Source organism: Adiantum capillus-veneris, chromosome 27, assembly GCF_014529385.1.
Source record: "Adiantum capillus-veneris isolate H3 chromosome 27, ASM1452938v2, whole genome shotgun sequence".
NCBI lineage: Eukaryota > Viridiplantae > Streptophyta > Polypodiopsida > Polypodiales > Pteridaceae > Adiantum > Adiantum capillus-veneris.
In genome coordinates this window covers 20,161,032-20,181,313 of record NC_140957.1, presented here as the reverse complement: position 1 = coordinate 20,181,313, position 20,282 = coordinate 20,161,032, and the positions used below count along the sequence as shown (strand labels likewise).

At 43.8% G+C, this 20,282-nt stretch overlaps 1 protein-coding gene across 1 annotated transcript in view; it reads right to left on the bottom strand.

The window, feature by feature from the left end:
• LOC147421600 (uncharacterized) overlaps window positions 1–17,872 on the bottom strand; it is a 78,256-nt gene extending 60,384 nt beyond the window's left edge. Inside the window, exons 1-2 of the mRNA XM_086503103.1 lie at window positions 17,498–17,872; window positions 16,765–16,887 (exon numbers count right to left, since the gene is read on the bottom strand). Coding sequence (XP_086359229.1) covers window positions 16,765–16,887; window positions 17,498–17,711 — 337 coding nt within the window. The 5' untranslated portion in view covers window positions 17,712–17,872. The remainder of the gene's footprint in view (window positions 1–16,764; window positions 16,888–17,497) is intronic.
• Window positions 17,873–20,282: the final 2,410 nt, after the last annotated feature.

The following is a 20,282-nucleotide window of genomic DNA, read 5'->3' as shown; positions in this document are numbered from 1 at the left end:
ATAGCCCTAGCCCTAGCGTTTTTCATCAAGGCTCCACCGCAAGAAGACCCACAGCCCTAGCGTTTTCTAGACCCAAATCGCCCCCCTTTTTGATGGCGTTTTTCAGCAGATAAGCACCGACAAAATTCAGCCATAAAGACCAGCAGATTTTCAGCAGTAAGGGCCAGCAAACCTGCGTTGTCCATAGCGTTTTCAGCAGTAGCAGAATTCAGCCAGCAGTGTTTTTGGACAGCAGTACAAGAACAGCAAAATTCAGCCCTTAGATCGTTCTCGCCATCCCCGTCGTCATCATCGATCTAGCCTAGATTTGCATCAGTCACATGCATCCACTTTGTACCAGTTTGTGCAATCAATAGTAGACCACTCTCGACGACGAGAGTGGGGCCTTCGGAGGAGGGTTTTACAACGTCTCTTGTGTCGTCGTATTCTCTTCTCTCTCTATCTCTCAGTCTCATACACTTGCACGCACAGTGTCCATTCACTTTGTTTGTGATCATTGCACTCCCTCATTAAGAACGGAAGGCTCTCCCTTCCATAAGAACAAAAGGAACCTTGAGCACAATTCGGAGCACTCATCTTGAGCAAAGTTCAAACATTCATTCCGCTGCACCTAACATTGGTATCAGAGCTTTGGTAGTGTTCTGTATCACTCAAGGAAAGAACCACAAGAATCGCAAGAATGTTGCGGTCACACGAACCCAAGTTCACTTGGGCGTGTCGATTCCTGAACGTGTTTTTGAAGAGTGACAGGAATCCCAGGAAAGAAGGGCTTGTCCAGCCTCCCCTTGTGCCTCTTTTCACTCATTGAGAGTGGACCGTGCACTTAGCGGCCGGCCAATCAACGTGAGGTGGGAAAAAGCAACCTTGGTGTGAGCGCAAGGCCGCCCAGGGGTGCGCCCGCGGAGAAGAGCAGAACTCGGGTAAAGAGAAAATCCTTCTCGAAAAGAGATTGCAAGCGAAAGAAGAACCTCAAGACCCTCAAGAACCCAAAAACCCAAGACCCGCAAAAACCCAAGTTCCTCGTGAACTTAAGAACCCAAGACCACAAGAACCCACGACTTCAGTGGATGGTCATCACTCGAAGCGGAATGGCTACTTTGCTTGGAAGTGCTGAGCATGAGAGAGGCGAAGAAGAATTTTCCCCACCTGGAGGTTTTTCTGACCCTCCCCCTTCCCAATCTACCTCAAGGATTGCACTAACTCCTATGGAGGCTTTCGACAAGATGGTGATGGACATGAAGTTAGACCGCGAAGCACGAAAAGCAGAAAGAGAATCAGACAGAAAGGCCTACGAAGAAGAAATGGCAGCCATAAAGCGTCAATACGACTTGGAAGAAAAAGAAAGTCAAGCCAAATTTGATCGCAAGAAAAGAAAAGAGCGACCAACAAATGAAAGAGTTCTTGCGACTCTTTTCTCAAGTGTAGGCACAGATGCAAGAGATTCAGGAGACGAAGACTCTCTCAGTCTCTTCTTCTCCCAAGCATGACACACAGGATTTGCATGATGATTTGAATGACAATGATAAGCATGATGATCTGGATGATAATGATGAGCATGATGATTTGCATGATCAAGATGTGATTTCTCACAAGCAAGATGAGTTGCATGAAGAAGATGTGATTGTTCACAAGAAGGATGATGGGTTTGTTGATACTTTCTCTAGTGAAGCTAACCTCATTGCAGAGACGATCAATCACGAAGACCCGATCTTGGCTTTCGAGTCGAGGTCCAAAGAACCCCTTCAGGAAGAACCGATCTTGGCTCTCGAGCCTAGGTCCAAAGAACCCTTACAAGAAGTACTATGTGTTCGAATGATTTGTCAGCACGCATTGTACGAGTGTTTCATTCGTGATCGTTTCCTGTACTTTAGTCAGCGTGTTTATGTGATCCCTTTTACTAGGCATGACATTGGACGTTGAGCACGTTTCACTCATGAATGAGCACGAATGTATGCGGATTGTTCATGAAAAGCTGAAAAGTAAGCATTCAAGGAAGTCACATTCCATGTCTCTTCCTTGGCACGACACGGTCGTAGAAAGAGCACATGAAAGTATGAGCACCCAGCATGGGCATTTCCTGCCACAGTTGATTGATTTAGATCAGCAAGGCAAGATTCGATCACATTGTTTGCGTGTGTGTGGTGACCGGTTTGGCACTCCGTCTATTGGTTCATTTGCATTGCATGCACAGTCTTTGAGGAAGACGAGATTTTTTCCAGTCACTTTACATGGAATGGGTATGTTTATGTTTTTGCGTTGGAAGTGGTTTCAGGAATTTTCAGCCATGGAGATTCTTGAAGAAAGAAGCATGACTCTAGACCAAGTTGAAGCATTGAAGTAGCCACAAAAGACTTTGTGTCGTTTTCGGTACGGCCCAAAGAAGCAAGCGTTGCAGACCTTTATGAAGTTCAAGTACCGCAAGACCCACACATCAGAGTGGGCCGATGAAGAGTCCCTTCCAGGATTGCGGATGCTATTGGCGATCTCCCTCGATGCCATACAATTCGGTACCAGTACCTCACTTTGAAAAGGAGGGGATGTCACGTGACACATCTAACCCTATGTGTCCGTGGACAAGCTACAGTATGACAAGGGTTCAGTCAGTCCAGTCAGTCTAGATTAGCAAGTGTTCTGGCACTTTTGTGAGTCTGTTCGCAAACCGTGCATGTCCAGTCACTTAGTGTAGATGCATATCCTCTGGTTGCACACAACATGATCATAAGCATTCCCATCAGAATCCTTCAGGGGAATTTTCCAGTGTATTTAACCTATTTTTGACATTTTTCACTTATTATTTTTAAGTGACTTTTGTTGGAAAGTAGGTAGGGCAAATTGAGTAAGTTTGTATATAAGCAAACCTAGGCTAGTACTAATTGGCAGAAGAGGCAGCAGGAGCACCACCGCTCAACAGGTAACTTCTCAGCAAGAACCCTTGGTGGCGTTTTCTCCTCCAAGCAAAGACTTCTCTAGCGTTTTTCATCAGCATCGCATAGCCCTAGCCCTAGTGTTTTTCCTCAAGGCTCCACCGCAAGAAGACCCACAGCCCTAGCGTTTTCTAGACCCAAGTCGCCCCCCTTTTTGTTGGCGTTTTTCAGCAGATAAGCACCGACAGAATTCAGCCATAAAGACCAGCAGATTTCAGCCCTAAAGACCAGCAGATTTTCAGCAGTAAGGACCGACATACCTGCGTTTTCCATAGCGTTTTCAGCAGTAGCAGAATTCAGCCAGCAGCATTTTTGGACAGCAGTACAAGAACAACAGAATTCAGCCCTTAGATCGGTCTCGCCATCCCCGTCGTCGTCATCGATCTAGCCTAGATTTGCATCAGTCACATGCATCCACTTTGTACCAATTTGTGCAATCAATAGTACCACTCTCGCCAACGAGAGTCGGGCCTTCGGAGGAGGGTTTTACAACGTCTCTGGTGTCGTATTCTCTTCTCTCTCTATCTCTCAGTCTCATATACTTGCACGCACAGTGTCCATTCACTTTGTTTGTGATCATTGCACTCCCTCATTAAGAACGGAAGGCTCTCCCTTCCATAAGAACAAAAGGAACCTTAAGCACAGTTCGAAGCACTCATCTTGAGCAAAGTTCAAACATTCATTCCGCTGCACCTAACATGTTAATTCCTTGTAAAGCCACAGTCACACCACAAGATGTAGCACGGTTATTCATAAAGCATTGGTACCCCCTCTGTGGTTTGCCAAAATCGATTGTTGCAAATAGGGATGTTAAGTTCGCGTCCAATTTTTGACGCACACTCTTTGAAAATTTTGGCACTAAGTTGAATTTTTCATCGGCTTTTCATCCACAGCCAGATGGTCAGACAGAGATTTACAATCAGTTGGCTTTTGATGTTTTAAAGTCATATGTGCATGATCAGTAGTCTCATTGGGAGCTCTATCTCCCATTAGTTCAGGCTATTTTGAATGACTTTTTCCTCTGTCATTGAACTCCGAGGCAGCTTTTGGCCGTCCGTTCCAGTCACTTTTGACTTGCTCGGTCAATCAAATGCCTGATGCCAATGCTGAAAGTCAGTCATTGGATGAGATTTCTGAGAGTGTGAAGCTTCGTCTAAGCAAGGCTCAGGAATCTTATTCACGGCAGGCTAATAAGCATCGTCAGGATGTTTCAATCAAGGAAGGGGATTGGGTGTATTTAAGAATCATGAAGCAACATCTAAAGCAAGTTGGAAAGAAGTGTCCCAAGTTGTCTTTTTGAATGTATGGTCCATTTCCAGTCATTAAAAAGATAAATGAGGTTTCGATGAAATTGCAATTGCCTAACTCATGGTCAATGCACAACATTTTCCATGTTTCTTGGTTGAAACGTCTCCAAAGGACATTTCAGAAACAGAGATCATCGATGAAGCTGAAGTCATGGAGCCAGAGCAAGTGTTGTTGCATCGGTTTCGATATGGTTCAAAGAAGCAAGTGAGACAATACTTTTTGAAGTTCAAAGATCGTGGAACCCACGAAGCAGTGTGGATAGATGAAGAGTTTTTGAAGGATTACCCAAGAGTTGTTGGCAGACTACAAGGAAGCCATGGAGCTCGGTACCAGTACCTCACTTTAAAAAGGAGGGGATGTCACGTGACACATCCAACCCTCTATGTTCGTGGACAAGCTACAGCATGACAAGGTTTCAATCAGTCCAGTCAGTCTAGCTTAGAAGTGTTCTGGCACTTTTGTGAGTCTGGTTGCAGACCGTGCATGCCCAGGCACTTAGAGTAGATGCATGTCCTTTGGTTGCACACAGCATGATCATCAGCATTACCATCAAAATCCATCAGGAGCATTTTCCAGTGCACAGAACCTATTTTCCCTATTTTTGACATTTTTCACTTATTATTTTAAGTGACTTTTGTTGGGAACTGGGTAGGGCAATTTTGCTAAAGTTATATATAAGCAAACGTAGGACTAGGCTAATTTGGCAGAAGAGCAAGAAGAACACACGCACAAGTGTTGCAGGTTCATCCCTCTCTCTCTCAAGCAAGATTCCCCCCCGTAGGCTGGCGTTTTTCCACCAAGAAACATCAGCATTTTCAGCCCTGCCTTTGGCGATTTCAGCATTGTGCAGCAGCGATCCTTTCAGCCCTGCAACAGCGTTTCCAAGCAGGCCATAATCAGCATTTTCAGAACCAGCAGGACAGCGCCTATAGATAGCATTACCCAGAGTTTTTTACAGCCATAATCAGCGTTTCCAGGCAGCAGCAATTAGCGTTTTTAGCATTGATTAAGAGAGCAGCAAGTGGCGTTTTGAAGCAGCAGAAATTCAGTAAAAAAGACTCAGCAAGATCAGCGTTTTCTGTCGGCATCTTGTACAGCAAAAGATACAAATTCAAGTCGTCATCGTCGTTGTCGTATCCGCTCATTGCATAGTAGCTTTCCAAGTTTGCATCAGTGTCTTGTACCAGATTGTGCAATCAATAGCATAGACCTCTCTCGCCATCGAGAGAGGGGCCTTCGGAGGAGAGTTTGACAACTCCCTGGTGTTGTATTCTCTTCTCTCTTTATCTCTCAGTCTCAGCACCTTCACGCACAGTGTCTATTCACTTTGTTTGTGATCACTTGCACTCTCTCATTAAAGAACAGAAGGCTCTCCCTTCCCTAAGAAAAAGGAACCTTGAGCACAGTTCGGAGCACTCATCTTGAGCAAAGTTCAACATTGACTTCCGTTGCACCTTACATGTAAGGATCATCAAGCCTTCAAGTTGCTCCAATCTATAACAAGTACACCTTGGAGTGACCATCAAGCTAGATGGTTCCAATCTTGTGAGTAATTTGGTGGTTTGATTGATTGTGTTCCTAGTAAAGCTAACCCAATTGCAGATACGATCAGCCACGCAGGACTGATCTTGGATCTCAAGTCAAGGTCCACAATACCCATTCAGGAAGTATCTTTTGTTCACATGAAAAGTTAGTATGTATTGTCGGAGTCTTTCATTCGTGACGGTCTCTTGTATTTCTGTCACCGTCTTTGTACATTACCTTTTTTAGGAAAGCTATATTGCACGATGCACATGATTCACTCAGGGATGAGCACAGAAGCATGAACATCAATCTAGGAAAGGTAGAAAGTTTGCATTCAAGGAAAAGAGAATGTTCCACGATTTCAATCAGTTTTGCATCTCATTCTGTAACAGACTTGGACACTGCAAGTCAAGAATCAACCGCGACAGCACCAAATAACCACTTCAAAACAATTCACAGATCACAATAGATTTGCACTGGCCCGGCGGAGTTCCGTGCCTGGAGATATTGGCCCCAAAGACTGGCGCCTCTTTCGGTATTTTTTTTTGTATTAATCAATCATCAAAGTACAAGAAAGCGGTTAGGGTTTCACTCTCAAACTCTGCGTCCAGATGCTCTGACAAGTGAGGCCCTCACCACTAATTTAAAGGTTACAAGGGATGCCCAAAAGCAGAGCCCCAAAAGCTTTTAAAATAAAAAGCATCAGTTCTCTCTCTCTTAGAGAGTCTTTTCTCTTTTTTTATAAAAAAAAAAAAGCAAAATTCGCGTCGCTCATCATTTTCAAATAAAAAATAAAAAAATTGAACCTCCGCGATTTCCGGAAATTAGGGTTTTTGGCAGAAATTAGGGTTTCTGCTGTCCGCCACGTCATCACTTTGTGACATACCCCCCTCTTGAAAGCATTGTAATCGACCGCGATTACGCCTGCAAAATCGACAAAAGCCATAAACCGTCTTGGCAGACACTGACTGTTAGTACCTACGTACTAGGAACACACATCTAGCACATGTACAAAATCGACAGTCACATCACACGACATCACCAGACATCACAGGACATCACATGACATTCAACATTCATTCGGATCTTAGACCATGATTTATCGGCAACGTAGCTAGCAATCACATATAGGTCCAATCGGGACCTCATCGATGTCTGATTGACTAACCCCTATTGCAACCATGTCTATTCGAGATCAATCAGACCAAAATGCTGCAGTCATTTCGGCTATCATTTCCTGCACTCACAAGAAGTCAAGAACAAATCAGTATCATTATCAGGAATTCCATTTCATAAAGTCATCCGGCAGAATACTGTCAGCTCTCAATATCCCTGAAGCTCATAGAGACATCAATGACTTTAGTATCAAAATCGAGGCATCTGTTGACAAAGGAGCGGAGTAACTCCCCTCTTGTGCATCTTACTGCACCAGATCTTCGGCCAAGCTGAGTTTTTGAGTTCCGTTTGGAATAGACTATGCTAAACCAAAACATCGAGGTAAAGTTTCACAATCCGAGGAGTATCTGCTAAGTCCTCCTCCTCCATCTACTTCGCATCAAATGCAGGAAAGTTCTTGAACTAAACCGAGAACCGCCTTCGGACTTTACCTTTCTTCGTATCGTTATGTGCCAAAATCTGTTCAGGAACAAGGATCTCCTCGTTTTCTTCCACTTCGGGTTGCTCATCAGGCTCCCCATCATCAGGCACATCACCCTTAACAGGGTTCAAGAGACTCACATGCAATGCATTATGAATCCTCCAAGTATCTGGCAGGTTCAATCGGAAGGAGACATCATTTATCTTTTCAGTAATCTGGAAAGGTCCGTAGTATCACATACTAAGCTTTGGAAAAAGCCTCTCCTTTCCCTTTTTCTTTCTTAGGCGTGCCTTCTCAAAAGTAAGAGCACCCAATCATCCTCCTTCAATTTCAAGTCGCGACGATGGCGATCCGCTGCCTTTTTCTATCGTTCTTGAGACTTCTGCAAAGTCTCGCGAACCTTGGTAAAAGCCGTATCCAAATCTCGCGAATATTCATCCGCTTCCAATATCTAATCTTTCGTGCTCAGGAAGGATGGAACCTTCGCAGCACTTTCAACAATCTCACATGGCGTCTTCCCCGTCGAAGAGTGTATCGTGTTATTGTAGGCAAATTCCACCAAAGGTAAGTTCTTTTCCCATTGAGTCTTCTGATCCGAGATACAAGACTTCAATAGATCTAAAATCACTGAATTGGCAATCTCAAATTGCCCGTCAGTCTGCAAGTGGAACGACGACGAGAACTGCAACCGCGTGCCAATGTTCTCCCAAATTGCCTTCCAAAACTAACTCATAAATCTGGGGTCTCTGTCGGAGACAATCGTCTCAGACGTGCCATGTAATCGGAAAATCATCGTGATCATTCTGTTTTCTTGGGAGATCAAAAATGAAATCCATTGCAATACTTTCCCAGGGGTGGGTGGGTATGGGTAAAAGCTGTAACAATCCCTGTGCCTTATGCCTGTCAAACTTGACCTTCTAGCATACCAAGCAACTGCGCACAAGCTCTTCCACATCCTTCTTGAGTCACGGCCAAAAGAAGTATCTCTCTACCCCTTTCATGGTGGTAGCAATGCCGCGATGACCCGTAAAAGGTGGACAGTGGCATTCAGTCATAACCTTATCCCTCAACGGCTGTGTAACGCACAACATAGTCTTTCTCATCAAGTAGCCTTCCCGAAGGGAGTATCCCGCTACTCTCTCCCCATCCCGTATCCGTGTGAAAATATCTGCAAAATCTGTATCTGTGGCATACTGATCGACCATATCCTCGAAGCTCCTATGATGTATCGCAGAAATAGCCAGAACCAACGATTTCCGAGACAAAGCATCTGCCACCACATTCTTCTGTCCCTGCACATGGACAATCTAGAAGTGGAACTGTGACAAGATGTTCGCCCACCGCATCTGCTTTTCCGAAAGCTGCTTCTGTGACAAGAAGTAGCGCAAACTCTGATGGTCTGTAAAGACAGTAAAATCCGCTCCGAGTAGGTAATGCCGCCACTGAGTAAGAGCATGGATAACCGCCAAAAGCTCTTTCTCATAGATCTGTGCTGTCATCTTCGGCCTAGAGAACAAACGGCTCTCGTAAGCTATGACATGGCCTTCTTGCATCAAGACCGCACCCAGACTACGACCACAAGCATCACAAAATACTTCAAATGACTTCTGCAAGTCTGGCAAAGTCAAATCTGGTCATGTAGTCAATTTCTCTTTCAATGTCCGAAAGGCAGTCACCTCTATGGGTCACCACGAAAAAGGTACTCCTTTCTGTGTCAAGGTATGCAGAGGGGAAGCAACCTCTGCAAACTTTCGTATGAACCGCCTGTAGTACGAACACAGTCCCAAGAAGCTTCTAACTTCATGGACATTCCTCAAATCGGGCCAATCACGGATAGTCTCTATCTTGGCCGGGTCCATTTGCACTCCTGTTGCTGACACAATGTGTCCCAAAAAATGTATCTTTGGTAGGAAAAATTCACTTTTCTTTGCATTAATCACTAACGTGTGATCTCGTAATGCCTGAAAGATTTGAAGCAGATGATCTCTTTGTTCTGCCTCATTCTTGGAGAAAACAATGATGTCGTCAAAGAAAGTGCCAACAAATAGCCTGTACTCTCGAAAAATCCTGTCCATCATCTGGTTAAATGTCGCAGGAGCATTGGTTAAGCCAAAAGGCATCACTAAAAACTCAAATAACCCAAAAGTCGTCCGAAAAGGAGTCTTGTAGACATCTCCTGGCGCTATCCTGATCTGATGATATCCACTCTTCTAATCAATCCTGCTAAAGCACGAGGATCCCTGTAACTTGTCGAGTATATCATCGATCCTAGGAATCGGAAATCTGTTTTTGATGGTGATTTTGTTGAGAGTGCTATAATCGATGCACATTCTCCAAGATCCGTCTTTCTTCAAAACCAACAACACTGGAGAGCAATACGGTGAAGTACTAGGTTGGACAAGACCCTTTTCCAAGAGGTCTTTCACTGGGTTCATAATCTTTTCATTCTGTACTCGGCTCGCACGGAAAGGTGGCCGATTCGGTGGCGTGCTTCCAGGTATCATATCAATGGTTTGATCTTCAGGCCCTCTGAAAAACAATCGGCATGAGTGTGGAGAAAAATCTTGGCGTTCTTTTGATCAGGTCAAAACATATTCAACCTTTATCCATCGTTCAGTTCTCTTCCAAAAGAATGAGTAAGAAACTGAAGTTCATCAAGTACAATCTCTAAGCCCTTCATTTATCAAAGTCGCTTTCTCGGCCCGATAGTCAACCACGGGGTAGTTCTTGTGGTACCAAGGGATCCTGAGTAGAACGTCACTCGCTTGCCCTGAACACCCCTGTCATTGCAAACAAAGTTTGCCAATGCTCGGTGTAATGGCAATATCCAATCCGGGTGCCAGTCAAACTACCTCTGCCTGTGGCGTCAGTCTGTCGGGCGTAATTCCAAATTGAGCCGCCAATTCCAAGTGAAAAGAAGTTGGCCTTGGCTCCTTCAAAAGAGCTTCCTGATCCTTCACTTTGCCCCAAAAGCGGCAAAGTTTGTACTTTCATCATTAGATTCGGTGCAGGTCCCACGCCATGTGGTACCAGTTCTGCTTTTCTATCTGTCTTTTCTGCCACATTCCTCAGCTGCTCTCGAACTCTCAGGCCTGTCGTCGTTCTTATCATTTTGTTCTTTCTGTGCCTTTTTAGAGCACTTCGCGGAGATATATCCATGTTCCCCGCATCCAAAGCACTTCCCCTCTCTGATGAAGCGAGCTCTCTCCTCATGAGTAAGCTTGGGTCGTGCATCATTTTTCTCTGGGTTGCTCTGTTTCTTTCTACTTCATTCCCAGAAGTCTGTTCGGCTCGTTGTGTCATGGCCTCATCTGTGGGGTAGGTCAGACTGCTAGAGTGAATGGCAAAGCCCCGCATCGCATGACTCATCAGCTCCGGAATAGAAGCTGACTTCTGTTCCAAGCAGTGATCTCGGATCTCTGTAGGTAGACCCAAGGTAAACCGCTCAATCTGTTCTCTGAACGAGATCTTCTTGAATGAAGAGGCGGGTAGAATAGAGCTCCAGAATCTTTCACAATAAGCATTGATTGTATCTTTCTTGGTCATCCGAAGATGGTTCCAAGCAGCTCGTATATCTCGCTCAAACTCTTGAGTCAACCAAGAAGAAATAAAAAGCCTCTTAAATTTCAGCCATTTAACTGGCGCAGTCTTGTTTAAAAGAAGCGTGGACCACCAAGTACGAGCATTCCCCTTAAAGTAAGAGGCAGCTCTCCGAATCTTGGAGTGCTCTGAATAGCGTCCTCCCGCGAAAGCGATGTCAAACTGTTGTATAAAAGACAAAGCCTTCGAAGCATCTGAGTATCCTGAAAAAGTATCAAACTTGATCGAGTGGCCACCTTCCTTAGACTCTCGGACTTTCTTGCTTTTATCTTCGAGAAAGTCATATTGGTTGGCTTTGTAAAAAAAATCTTCTTAATCGCATAAAACTTTCCGTCATCGGAATCTGAGCTGTCTGTAGACGAGTCCTCAATAGAACTGTCAGTCTCTGGGCGAGATGTAGCCTTCTTTGCCTTTTTCTTGCCCTTTCCGAAGCTTTGTTTCTTGCTTTGCTTTTTACCCTTTCTGTCTTCTTCGCTCGAATCTAAAGAGCTAGAAGAACTGTCAGAAGAAGAAGAAGAAGAAGAAGAACTGGGTACTCCTTCAAATCGAAAACGCTTCTTCTGTTTCTTTGCCTTGTCAAAAGTCGATTGACGACCCAAATATCCCGGGAAGTCAGCGCTTTTCTTTTGCTTTTTGCCGTGCTTTTTGCCTTTCTTTTGCACGTCGAAAAGCTGAGCAATCCGTGCATCAACCACGGTCTCTAGTTCCTTCTCCGTATATTTCTTGGAGGCAGAAGGTTTCTTGAGAGCGGGTTTCGGGAGTGGTGTTGTGGTTCTTTGCCACTCCATCTGTACCTTCCAAAGAGGCATATATTTTGCAATCTTCGGGTCCTTGGCAAAATTGAGCATCATCTTTGTTGCATCGCCAATCAATTGACGACGCTCCATCTCTCTTTGCTCCGCCTAAGTAGGCCGAGGCGGGCCATACTCTCTGTCTGAATCTTCGTTGTGATCCCAGCCCGCATCTCCAGATGCAAAGGGAGTCGACTGATCATTGCCTGAAGCCATAGGTGCCGCGGAAAAAAAAATTCGGGGATCGGATTTCCCGTAGAAGAGAAATCGGCCGTGCTCTGATACCACTGTAACAGACTTGGACACTGCAAGTCAAGAATCAACCGCGACAGCACCAAATAACCACTTCAAAACAATTCACAGATCACAATAGATTTGCACTGGCCCGGCGGAGTTCCGTGCCTAGAGATACTGGCCCCAAAGACTGGCGCCCCTTTCGGTATTTCTTTTTGTATTAATCAATCATCAAAGTACAAGAGAGCGGTTAGGGTTTCACTCTCAGACTCTGCGTCCAAATGCTCTGAGAAGTGAGGCCCTCACCACTAATTTAAAGGTTACAAGGGATGCCCAAAAGCAGAGCCCCAAAAGCTTTTAAAATAAAAAGCATCAGTTCTCTCTCTCTTAGAGAGTCTTTTCTCTTTTTTTATTTTTTTTTTTAAAAAAAATCAACCTCTGCGATTTCTTGAAATTAGGGTTTCTGGCAGAAATTAGGGTTTCTGCTGTCCGCCACGTCATCACTTTGTGACACATTCCTTGGCAAAACCCAGTCACAGCAAAAGCACTAGTATGTTTGTCCATAAAGCATTGATATTCCCTTTGTGGTTTGCGGTTTCAGTCGAAAAGTCAAGTTTATATTGCATTTTTGGCATTTACTTGTTGAAAGGTTCGGCACTCCGTCACAGTTTTCATCTCCATTCCATCCACCGTCATTTAGGAAGCGTAGTCGTTTTCCAGTCACTCGACAAGTAATAGATGTGTCTATTATATTGTGCTTGAAGTGGTTTCAAGGAAATCCCCCAGAGGAGATTCTTGAAGAATTTTAAAGAAGATGACCCCGAGATAGGGGACAAAGTTGAAGACATGAAATCGAGGCAGATTATTCTGCATCACTTTGGCGCGGCACAAAGAAGCAAGCATTGCAGACCTTCTTGAAGTTCAAGTATCATGGGACTCGAGAGCTTATGGCATGGCTTTGTGGCAAATGTTAGTGGAGAGTCCGTTAAACATCACGCATGGAGTCACTTCTTCGTCGTGTCTGTCCTCTGCTCCTCTCCTTCACGCAGCAGAGTGGACTAGCGAAGAGTTGTTGACGGACTATACGGAAGCCATACAACTCGGTACCAATACCTCACCTTGAACATGGAGGATGTCACATGCACATCTAACCCTATGTGCATGTGGACAAGCTGTAACTCCTACTTATAGGGTTTAGGTCACCCTAGGAAGTGTTCTGGCACCCTTGTGAGCCTGTACGCAGGATGTGCATGTCCAAGCACTTCCATACCCTCTCATTGCACAAGCCATTAGTACCCTAGCATAAGCATTTAGCACCCAAGCATAAGCATTCACAGCATACGAACCACCTTTTACCGCGTGTGAGCCACCACTTGTAGTGCACTTAACTAATACGTGACTTTGGGGCTGATCTATAGGCTGCTCGACCCAGAAATTTGGAGAGATATATGCAGCCCCTTGGACGCTAGAGAAGAGCAAGAAGCAAGAGAAGAAGGGGTTAGTACCCGCAGGATCCGCAGCATCAGCAGTACCCTCAGCATTTCTAGAATTCAGCCAGCGTTTTCAACATCAGCCAGCCAACGTTTTAGCATCAGCAATTCAGCAGCACTCATCAGCATTTTAGCATCAGAAAATGCAGTATTCAGCCTATCCATAGCCTCGTCGTAGTCGCAAAATCCTCGGTTATCATTAACGTTTTTGGATTTCAACCGTCACTATCATTAGCGTTTTCCAGATCCAGCATTTAGCCTCGTAGTACCAAGCATCCTGCACAACAATCGTCAAGCATCTCAGCATCTAAAACCATTGTACTAGATTTGTGCAATCTAAAGCGAATACCTCTCTAGCAATAGAGAGGGGGACCCTTGGAGGGGGGTTTGGGACCCCATCTGGTGTCTCTCTCTCTCTCTCTCTCTCACACACACACACACTCATAGTTTGCATTCTCTTGTTTTGGTCTTTTACACAACTCTCATGAAGTAAAGGGGGGCTCTCTCTCCCCTTCAATAAAAGGAAACTTGAGTACACACTGGGCACTCATCCTTAGCATACACCATCATTCATTGCCGCTGCACATTACATGGACAGTCATCAACAGATTTAGCAAACAGACTCATTTTGTTCCGGAGACAGGTCAAGAAGACAGTTAAGCCCGATCATTTAGCTAAATTGTTTATCTCACAGATTTTTTGACTACATGGTATGCCTGAGTCTATAGAATCAGATAGAGATCCCCGTTTTACCAGTTTGTTTTGAAGGGAAATCTAGGAGAATATTAGTACACGGTTACAATTCTCATCCTCTTTCCACCCACAGACAGATGGGCAATCGAAGATAGCAAATTCAGTGGTTTTGGACTTGTTAAAGTCATATATCTATGATCAAAAGGCTGAAGTATTTGCCTTTGGTGGAGTTTGCCTATAACAACACAGTACATACGTCTATGGGGAAGGCGCCATTTGAGATTATCGAGGGTGGTAAGAAGGTTCCACCTATTCTAAGCACCAAGGATAAGCTTTTTGAAGCAGATCAGTACGTTCAGGATCTCGACACTGCTTTTGCTAAGGTGCACAAGGCTCTCCAGAAGTCTCAAGCATAGCATAAGAAGGCGGCGAACAAGCATCGACGTGACTTACAGTTGAAGGAAGATGATTGGGTGCTTTTACGATTTGAGAAGGCACGACTACGGAAACGAAAGGATAAGGAGCGACTTTTTCCAAAGGTGAGCATGCGGTACTATGGCCCTTTCCAGATTCAAGAGAAGATAAATGATGTATCCTTCAGATTGAAGTTACCAGATACTTGGAAGATTCACAATGCATTTCATGTGAGTCTATTAAGACCTTTCAAAGGTGAGGTGTCAGTGAACAAGGAGCCAGAGGAGCCACCTGAGGTGAAAGACACAGAGGAGATTCTTATTCCAACACAAATCCTAGCCCACAGGGAAAGGAAAGTGAAAGGTAAGCTGATTCGCCGAGTCAAATTTAAGAACTATCCTAACATTGGATGCGAAATGGATGGAGGAAGACCTAGCAGATACTCCTCGGATTTTAGAGCTTTACCTTGAAGCTTTTGTGGTCTAGCTTCGACTATTCTGAGAGTTACCGATGATCAACAAGTTGAATCTTGTCTGGTCGGATTGCACAAGACGGGAGTTACTCCGCTCCTTTGTCACAGATTACCCTAATGGAATAAAGTCATTGATTTCTTTTGTGATTTCAGGGATACTGACAGGCTCACAGTATTCTACTTTATGACTTTATGGAAAGAAGTACTTTGAAATGAGTTCCTACAAAGAATCTGTTATATGTGCTCTCTCATGTGTGTAGTGTTTGAGTGCGTGTTTGAAAGACAAAATGACTGCAGTATTTCAGTCTTGTTCAACTGAGGAGTGATGTGGATATGATAGTAACAAGATTTAGTTAATCAAGACATCCGCTAGAGATCAGTGCGGTCTGGATGTGATTGCTAAATACGGTACAATAATCATGATTCTCACCTAAAATCTTGGCAAGGATAATGATGTGAATGTTCGCTGATTGTTGTCTTCGTGTATTACTAAATATGTGTCGTTTAGTACGTCGATACTTAGAGTCAGTGTCTATTGAACTAGTTTTGTGTCCTATGTCTGTTTTTGCAGGCATAATCGAGGGAAATTACAATTCTTTCAAGAGGGGATAGTCACAAAGTGATGATGTGGCAGGACCTAAAGGACGGACTTTGGACAAAGAGGGGGGTCAAATCCCTAGCGAAAGATGCAAAAGAAGTTTTACAAACTTTCAAGTCTTGCCGAGTGGCCTAATTTTAGAAGTTCAGCTCCTACCAACTTATGGGATCCTGTCTAACGGGGCTACCAACTTATGGGACCCTGTCTGACGGGGCTACCAACTTATGGGACCCTGTCTGACGGGGCCTAAAGGAGACAGGATTTAAAAGAATTGTGTGGAAGACTGATGACATGGCAACTGCACGGATACCTGCGTTTTACGCTGCTAACGTGGCAGACCGCATGGATTTTCGCAAATTGCGCTGGCATCTCTAGCGCTAGCTTTTGGAATCCAGATGCTTTTAGACTTGAAGTTTTTCATGTACTTTGCGTTTGGAAGGCCCGGGCCTATAAAGTGATTGCAAGGGCCTCAGTCTCAGGCAGGTTAGCTTGGGAACGATGCTAAAAAGAGGACCCTTGGACATTGTACTTTGTGAAGCATTAATAACAAAGAAATACCGAAAGGGGCACCACTCTTTGTGACCAGTCGCCAGTTGTGTCGCCTCTCTCTCAGTTTTGTTCAGTTCTTTCAGTTTTCTCACAAGTGTTCTGGTAGATTCTTGGCTTGGAGTATCCAAGTTTGTTACAACGTGGTCCATGGACTTGAGTTGCAAATAGTGTGCTAGAAATAGCATATTACACACTGCCAGGGAAAAAGCACAACTACAAACAATAACATTAATGAGTGCCCATTAAGTATAGGAAAGCCTTTCGTCTTTCATTTGTGGTGATCTTGCCTTCTTTTACGGGTTGCTCCTTACCGTTATGGGTTTGATTGAGTCTGTATTCTTTATCTCTCTCTAGCAAGCTCATATCGCTGGAATCTTGAAATCGTGCGTTCACTTGATGACTGTACATAGGTCCCCCCCCCCCCCCCCCCCCCAAAACACCCCGGAAAAAAACCACCTCTCACAGATGTTAATTCCATAGAAGGTCCTTGTTGCTGCTTGTTGTATGACAATGTGAACTAACAAACAAGTGAGCTTATGGTTAACAATCTCAATCAGAAACACAACTAACCTGTGAATTTTAGATGACAAGAAAATTGCTCAAGTTCCTCCTTTCCCAAATGTTCTTTGTTACTCTTGTAAAGATTGACCCGAGATTGAAGTATCTGACAGTTCTTTGCATCTGACTCTCCACCTGTGCATATAGATTGAAATTGCAATAAGCGCTGTGTCTTCATGTTACACATGGGGGCAACAATGCTTCAATGAAATAACACATCAACCCGTTTACAATTCTAGCTTCTTAATAGAACTAAGGATTAAAAAGCAATTTTAGAACAAGTGATTATGGATTAATAAAGGGTCTTATCACTTTCCTTTAAAATTTATCTACATCAAAATCATTTCTTTTGGCACAGTTCATCAACCCTAATACTGGCAAGTATTCATTTGAGCTTCAATTTGAACCAATCAAGCATGCTGTGAATTTCCGTATACTTCTGCAAGAACTCAAGCATACATGGTAGAAAAAAATTAGGGAAAGCATAGAATCTCAGCTTAATGAGTTTGAACACATCAATAGGGCTCTGAACATGTTTGTGGAAGCAGCAAAAGAGTATTCAATGGGTTACTGATTTGAATTGAGAATATGGTCTAAGATTTTGGCTTTGACTGCTGTACACAATCACTCTCAAAACACTGCCAATCTCAACTCTCGACTGGACTCGCAAGGCTTGACAGCCCAGCAAACAAGAGTCTAGCCCAAGCTACTGAACGGTAGAAGAAGCTGAGACGGAGTATAATACCTTTGGAGAATGGAACGACGTGGTCGTATTGATGACACAGACAGCCGCTGCAATTGGTGAAGAGGCGACAGACTATATTACCAGCCGGGTCCTTGCGCCAGCGCTCAGGGTGGCGCCCCGCAACCACGTCTGCATTCTGCCAGCATTGCTGTCTAGACTTCTCATCAAAACTGCGCATTCGCCTCAACTTTCCCCCTGTCTCCTCCCGCTCCATGGCAGCTGTATACCTTCTCTACGATGGACTCCTTGGCCAAAACGAGCGTGAGACACACAGCAAGACGGAGCCTTTGTCGATGTGCAACTGAAATTATGACGTGCTCGTCGTTAATTACCAACTCGTCCTTCAGAGTTCGGACCAAAAGGCAGTAGCCTAGGTAGATGATATTACTAACTGGGTAGGCTACACTTGGAATTGCCATTCTTTCTCCACAAATCCGGAGACTAACAATCCTCTCATGAATTTGATTGCAATGATCACGTTTTGGACATGCCCTCAAGATGAGAGCATGGGTTATCACATTTTCACCATAATCTTTGCTTCAAATTTATTAGCTAGTCTTGCTTGGTGGGCAGTGCTATAGAACATTACAGGACATATGCAGTTTGACATCAAGCATCTAGCACTAAAGTAAACAAGTACAAAGTGCATTGGTGAATTTTTTAAAAGTAATTGCATATATGATGATTGGTTGTCTCTATAGCTATCTGTAAAATGGACCAATTTCACGCTTTCTCTACAACTGCTTGAGCAATGAGACCAAGGCACTACTCTTTGTCGTACATGTTCTAATAGATTTTGGAGCGCAATTGGTTACGTACTTAGTTGGTTGTAATTGTTGTTGCCTCGGCTTTGGTTGTGGAACACGAGCGGATGAGTAGAACCAATTGATAGGCAACAACAATAGCTCAGCTTGAGTTGATGAGCATTGGGAAGAAGCTAGTTGTGTCCCATAGAGCTAGCTGACTATACAACAAAGGGATACTAAAGGGGTTGATTGCATCGAGCAAAGGGTTGTAGCTTAATCATTTTGCTTAAACCCTACTCCTTGACCTACTTTGGTAGTTGTTTGCAAATTGCCATTCAGCATAGTAATATTGGCCATTTCGTATCTAGATCGGGGATCCATCATACTGTAAATCAAGTGTAATCATTTTTTTCTTATTTCTGAGAGAGAGAGAGAGAGAGAGAGAGAGTTACGTGTATTCTTGGTTGTCGATCATGCAAAACATGTCTGAGGAGGAAACGTTGGGATAAAGGGTTATCCTCGTGCTAAAGAATAGATCTGTAGAGTAGAATGTTGGGCTAAAATGCATTGCCAAACAAGGACATATGTAGATTGATATCAACCACCTGGGATTAAAGTAAACATGTACAACGTGCATTGAAAACCGCAATACATACGTTGAGTTGCCCAACTATGAGAAAAGAAGAGTGTGTCTATTTGATATATAGATATGATGATCGAAATTGAGCATATACTGGTAAAAACATGTAGCTAAACTAAACTTAAGGAAGCATTTTGACAAACTCAAAAAATATAGAAAGCATCAACACACTATAAAAATTAAACTACACTATCGACCTAATAATCATGTACAGGTGTCGTCCAATTGTCCAAGCCGGAGAACAATGTTTGTGTCAAGCTACATAAAACCAATGTGAATAGTTAAACATTTCATCTTGCAATGAAGCTTCACAGAGTGAAAATGCTATTTATATAGTGCATGTCATGCAAAAGTGTCATACAAAAGTATGGTGGAGAGTTGGCACCGTGGTCTCTCCGAAAATGATAACAAACAGAAGTCGTGCCCTACCCCGTAGCATTTATGTGTTGCACCATGCAAACGTATAGGCATGGGGGATTGGATGTAGATAATGGACCTTGCAATATTGTTGAGTTGGAGTCGTGGTTGCATCTTGATTGCTCTCGCTTCGATCTTTGAGCTCACCATTTCCATGCTTTCAGCAAACCTATTTGTGAGTTCCCATCTCTTGCCTTCTATAATCATGAGAACTATCTCCAAATCTCTCTCAATCTCTCTCTCTCTCTCTCTCTCTCTCTCTCTCTCTCTCTCTCTCTCTCTCTCTCTCTCTCTCTCTCTCTCCCCAGAGGTGGACATAGACAATAGCGACTGATGCAATACTTTCTCTCGAACAACGCTCGATGTCGGGCATCCTGGGACATTGATGATGCGGATGATTTTATTTTTTCACTTCATTTTTATTATGTACCCTTAGATACACCAAGATTGTATCAATTCACTACCAGATTTTGGTGCACGCTATAGTCCAAAATGAGGAAATGGTTTTAGAAGATTAGATCGGAATCAAAGTGGAGACAAAATATGCAAAGATTCCATCTAATACAGAGGTGAAAGTGGAGCCAGAGTAGGGAAAACACTCATATATGTAATTGCTTGGAATTGAACTCATGTATGTAATTGCTAGAAGAGATCTTACAAATTCATTCCATGTAACATTCTCTTGGGATCCTTGGTGTAGCAAATGCAAGTAGGGGCTTAGTCTTGGGGATAAGGAAGGCAAACTTTTCTAACATGTCATGCTCAAGATCATGTGGGCTCCAAGAGAAAGCATGGAGCAATTGTGCGAGGATAATGTTGACGTTGAGCATGCCTAAGTTTTGGCATGGGTGACGACGCCAATTTGATCCAAAGGGTAAGAGCTCAAAATGGTGTCCTCGCACATCTATATCGATATCCAAGAAGGAACTCATTAGGATTATCCCAAACCTTGGGGTCTCTCCAAGTTGCCCATGTATTAAAA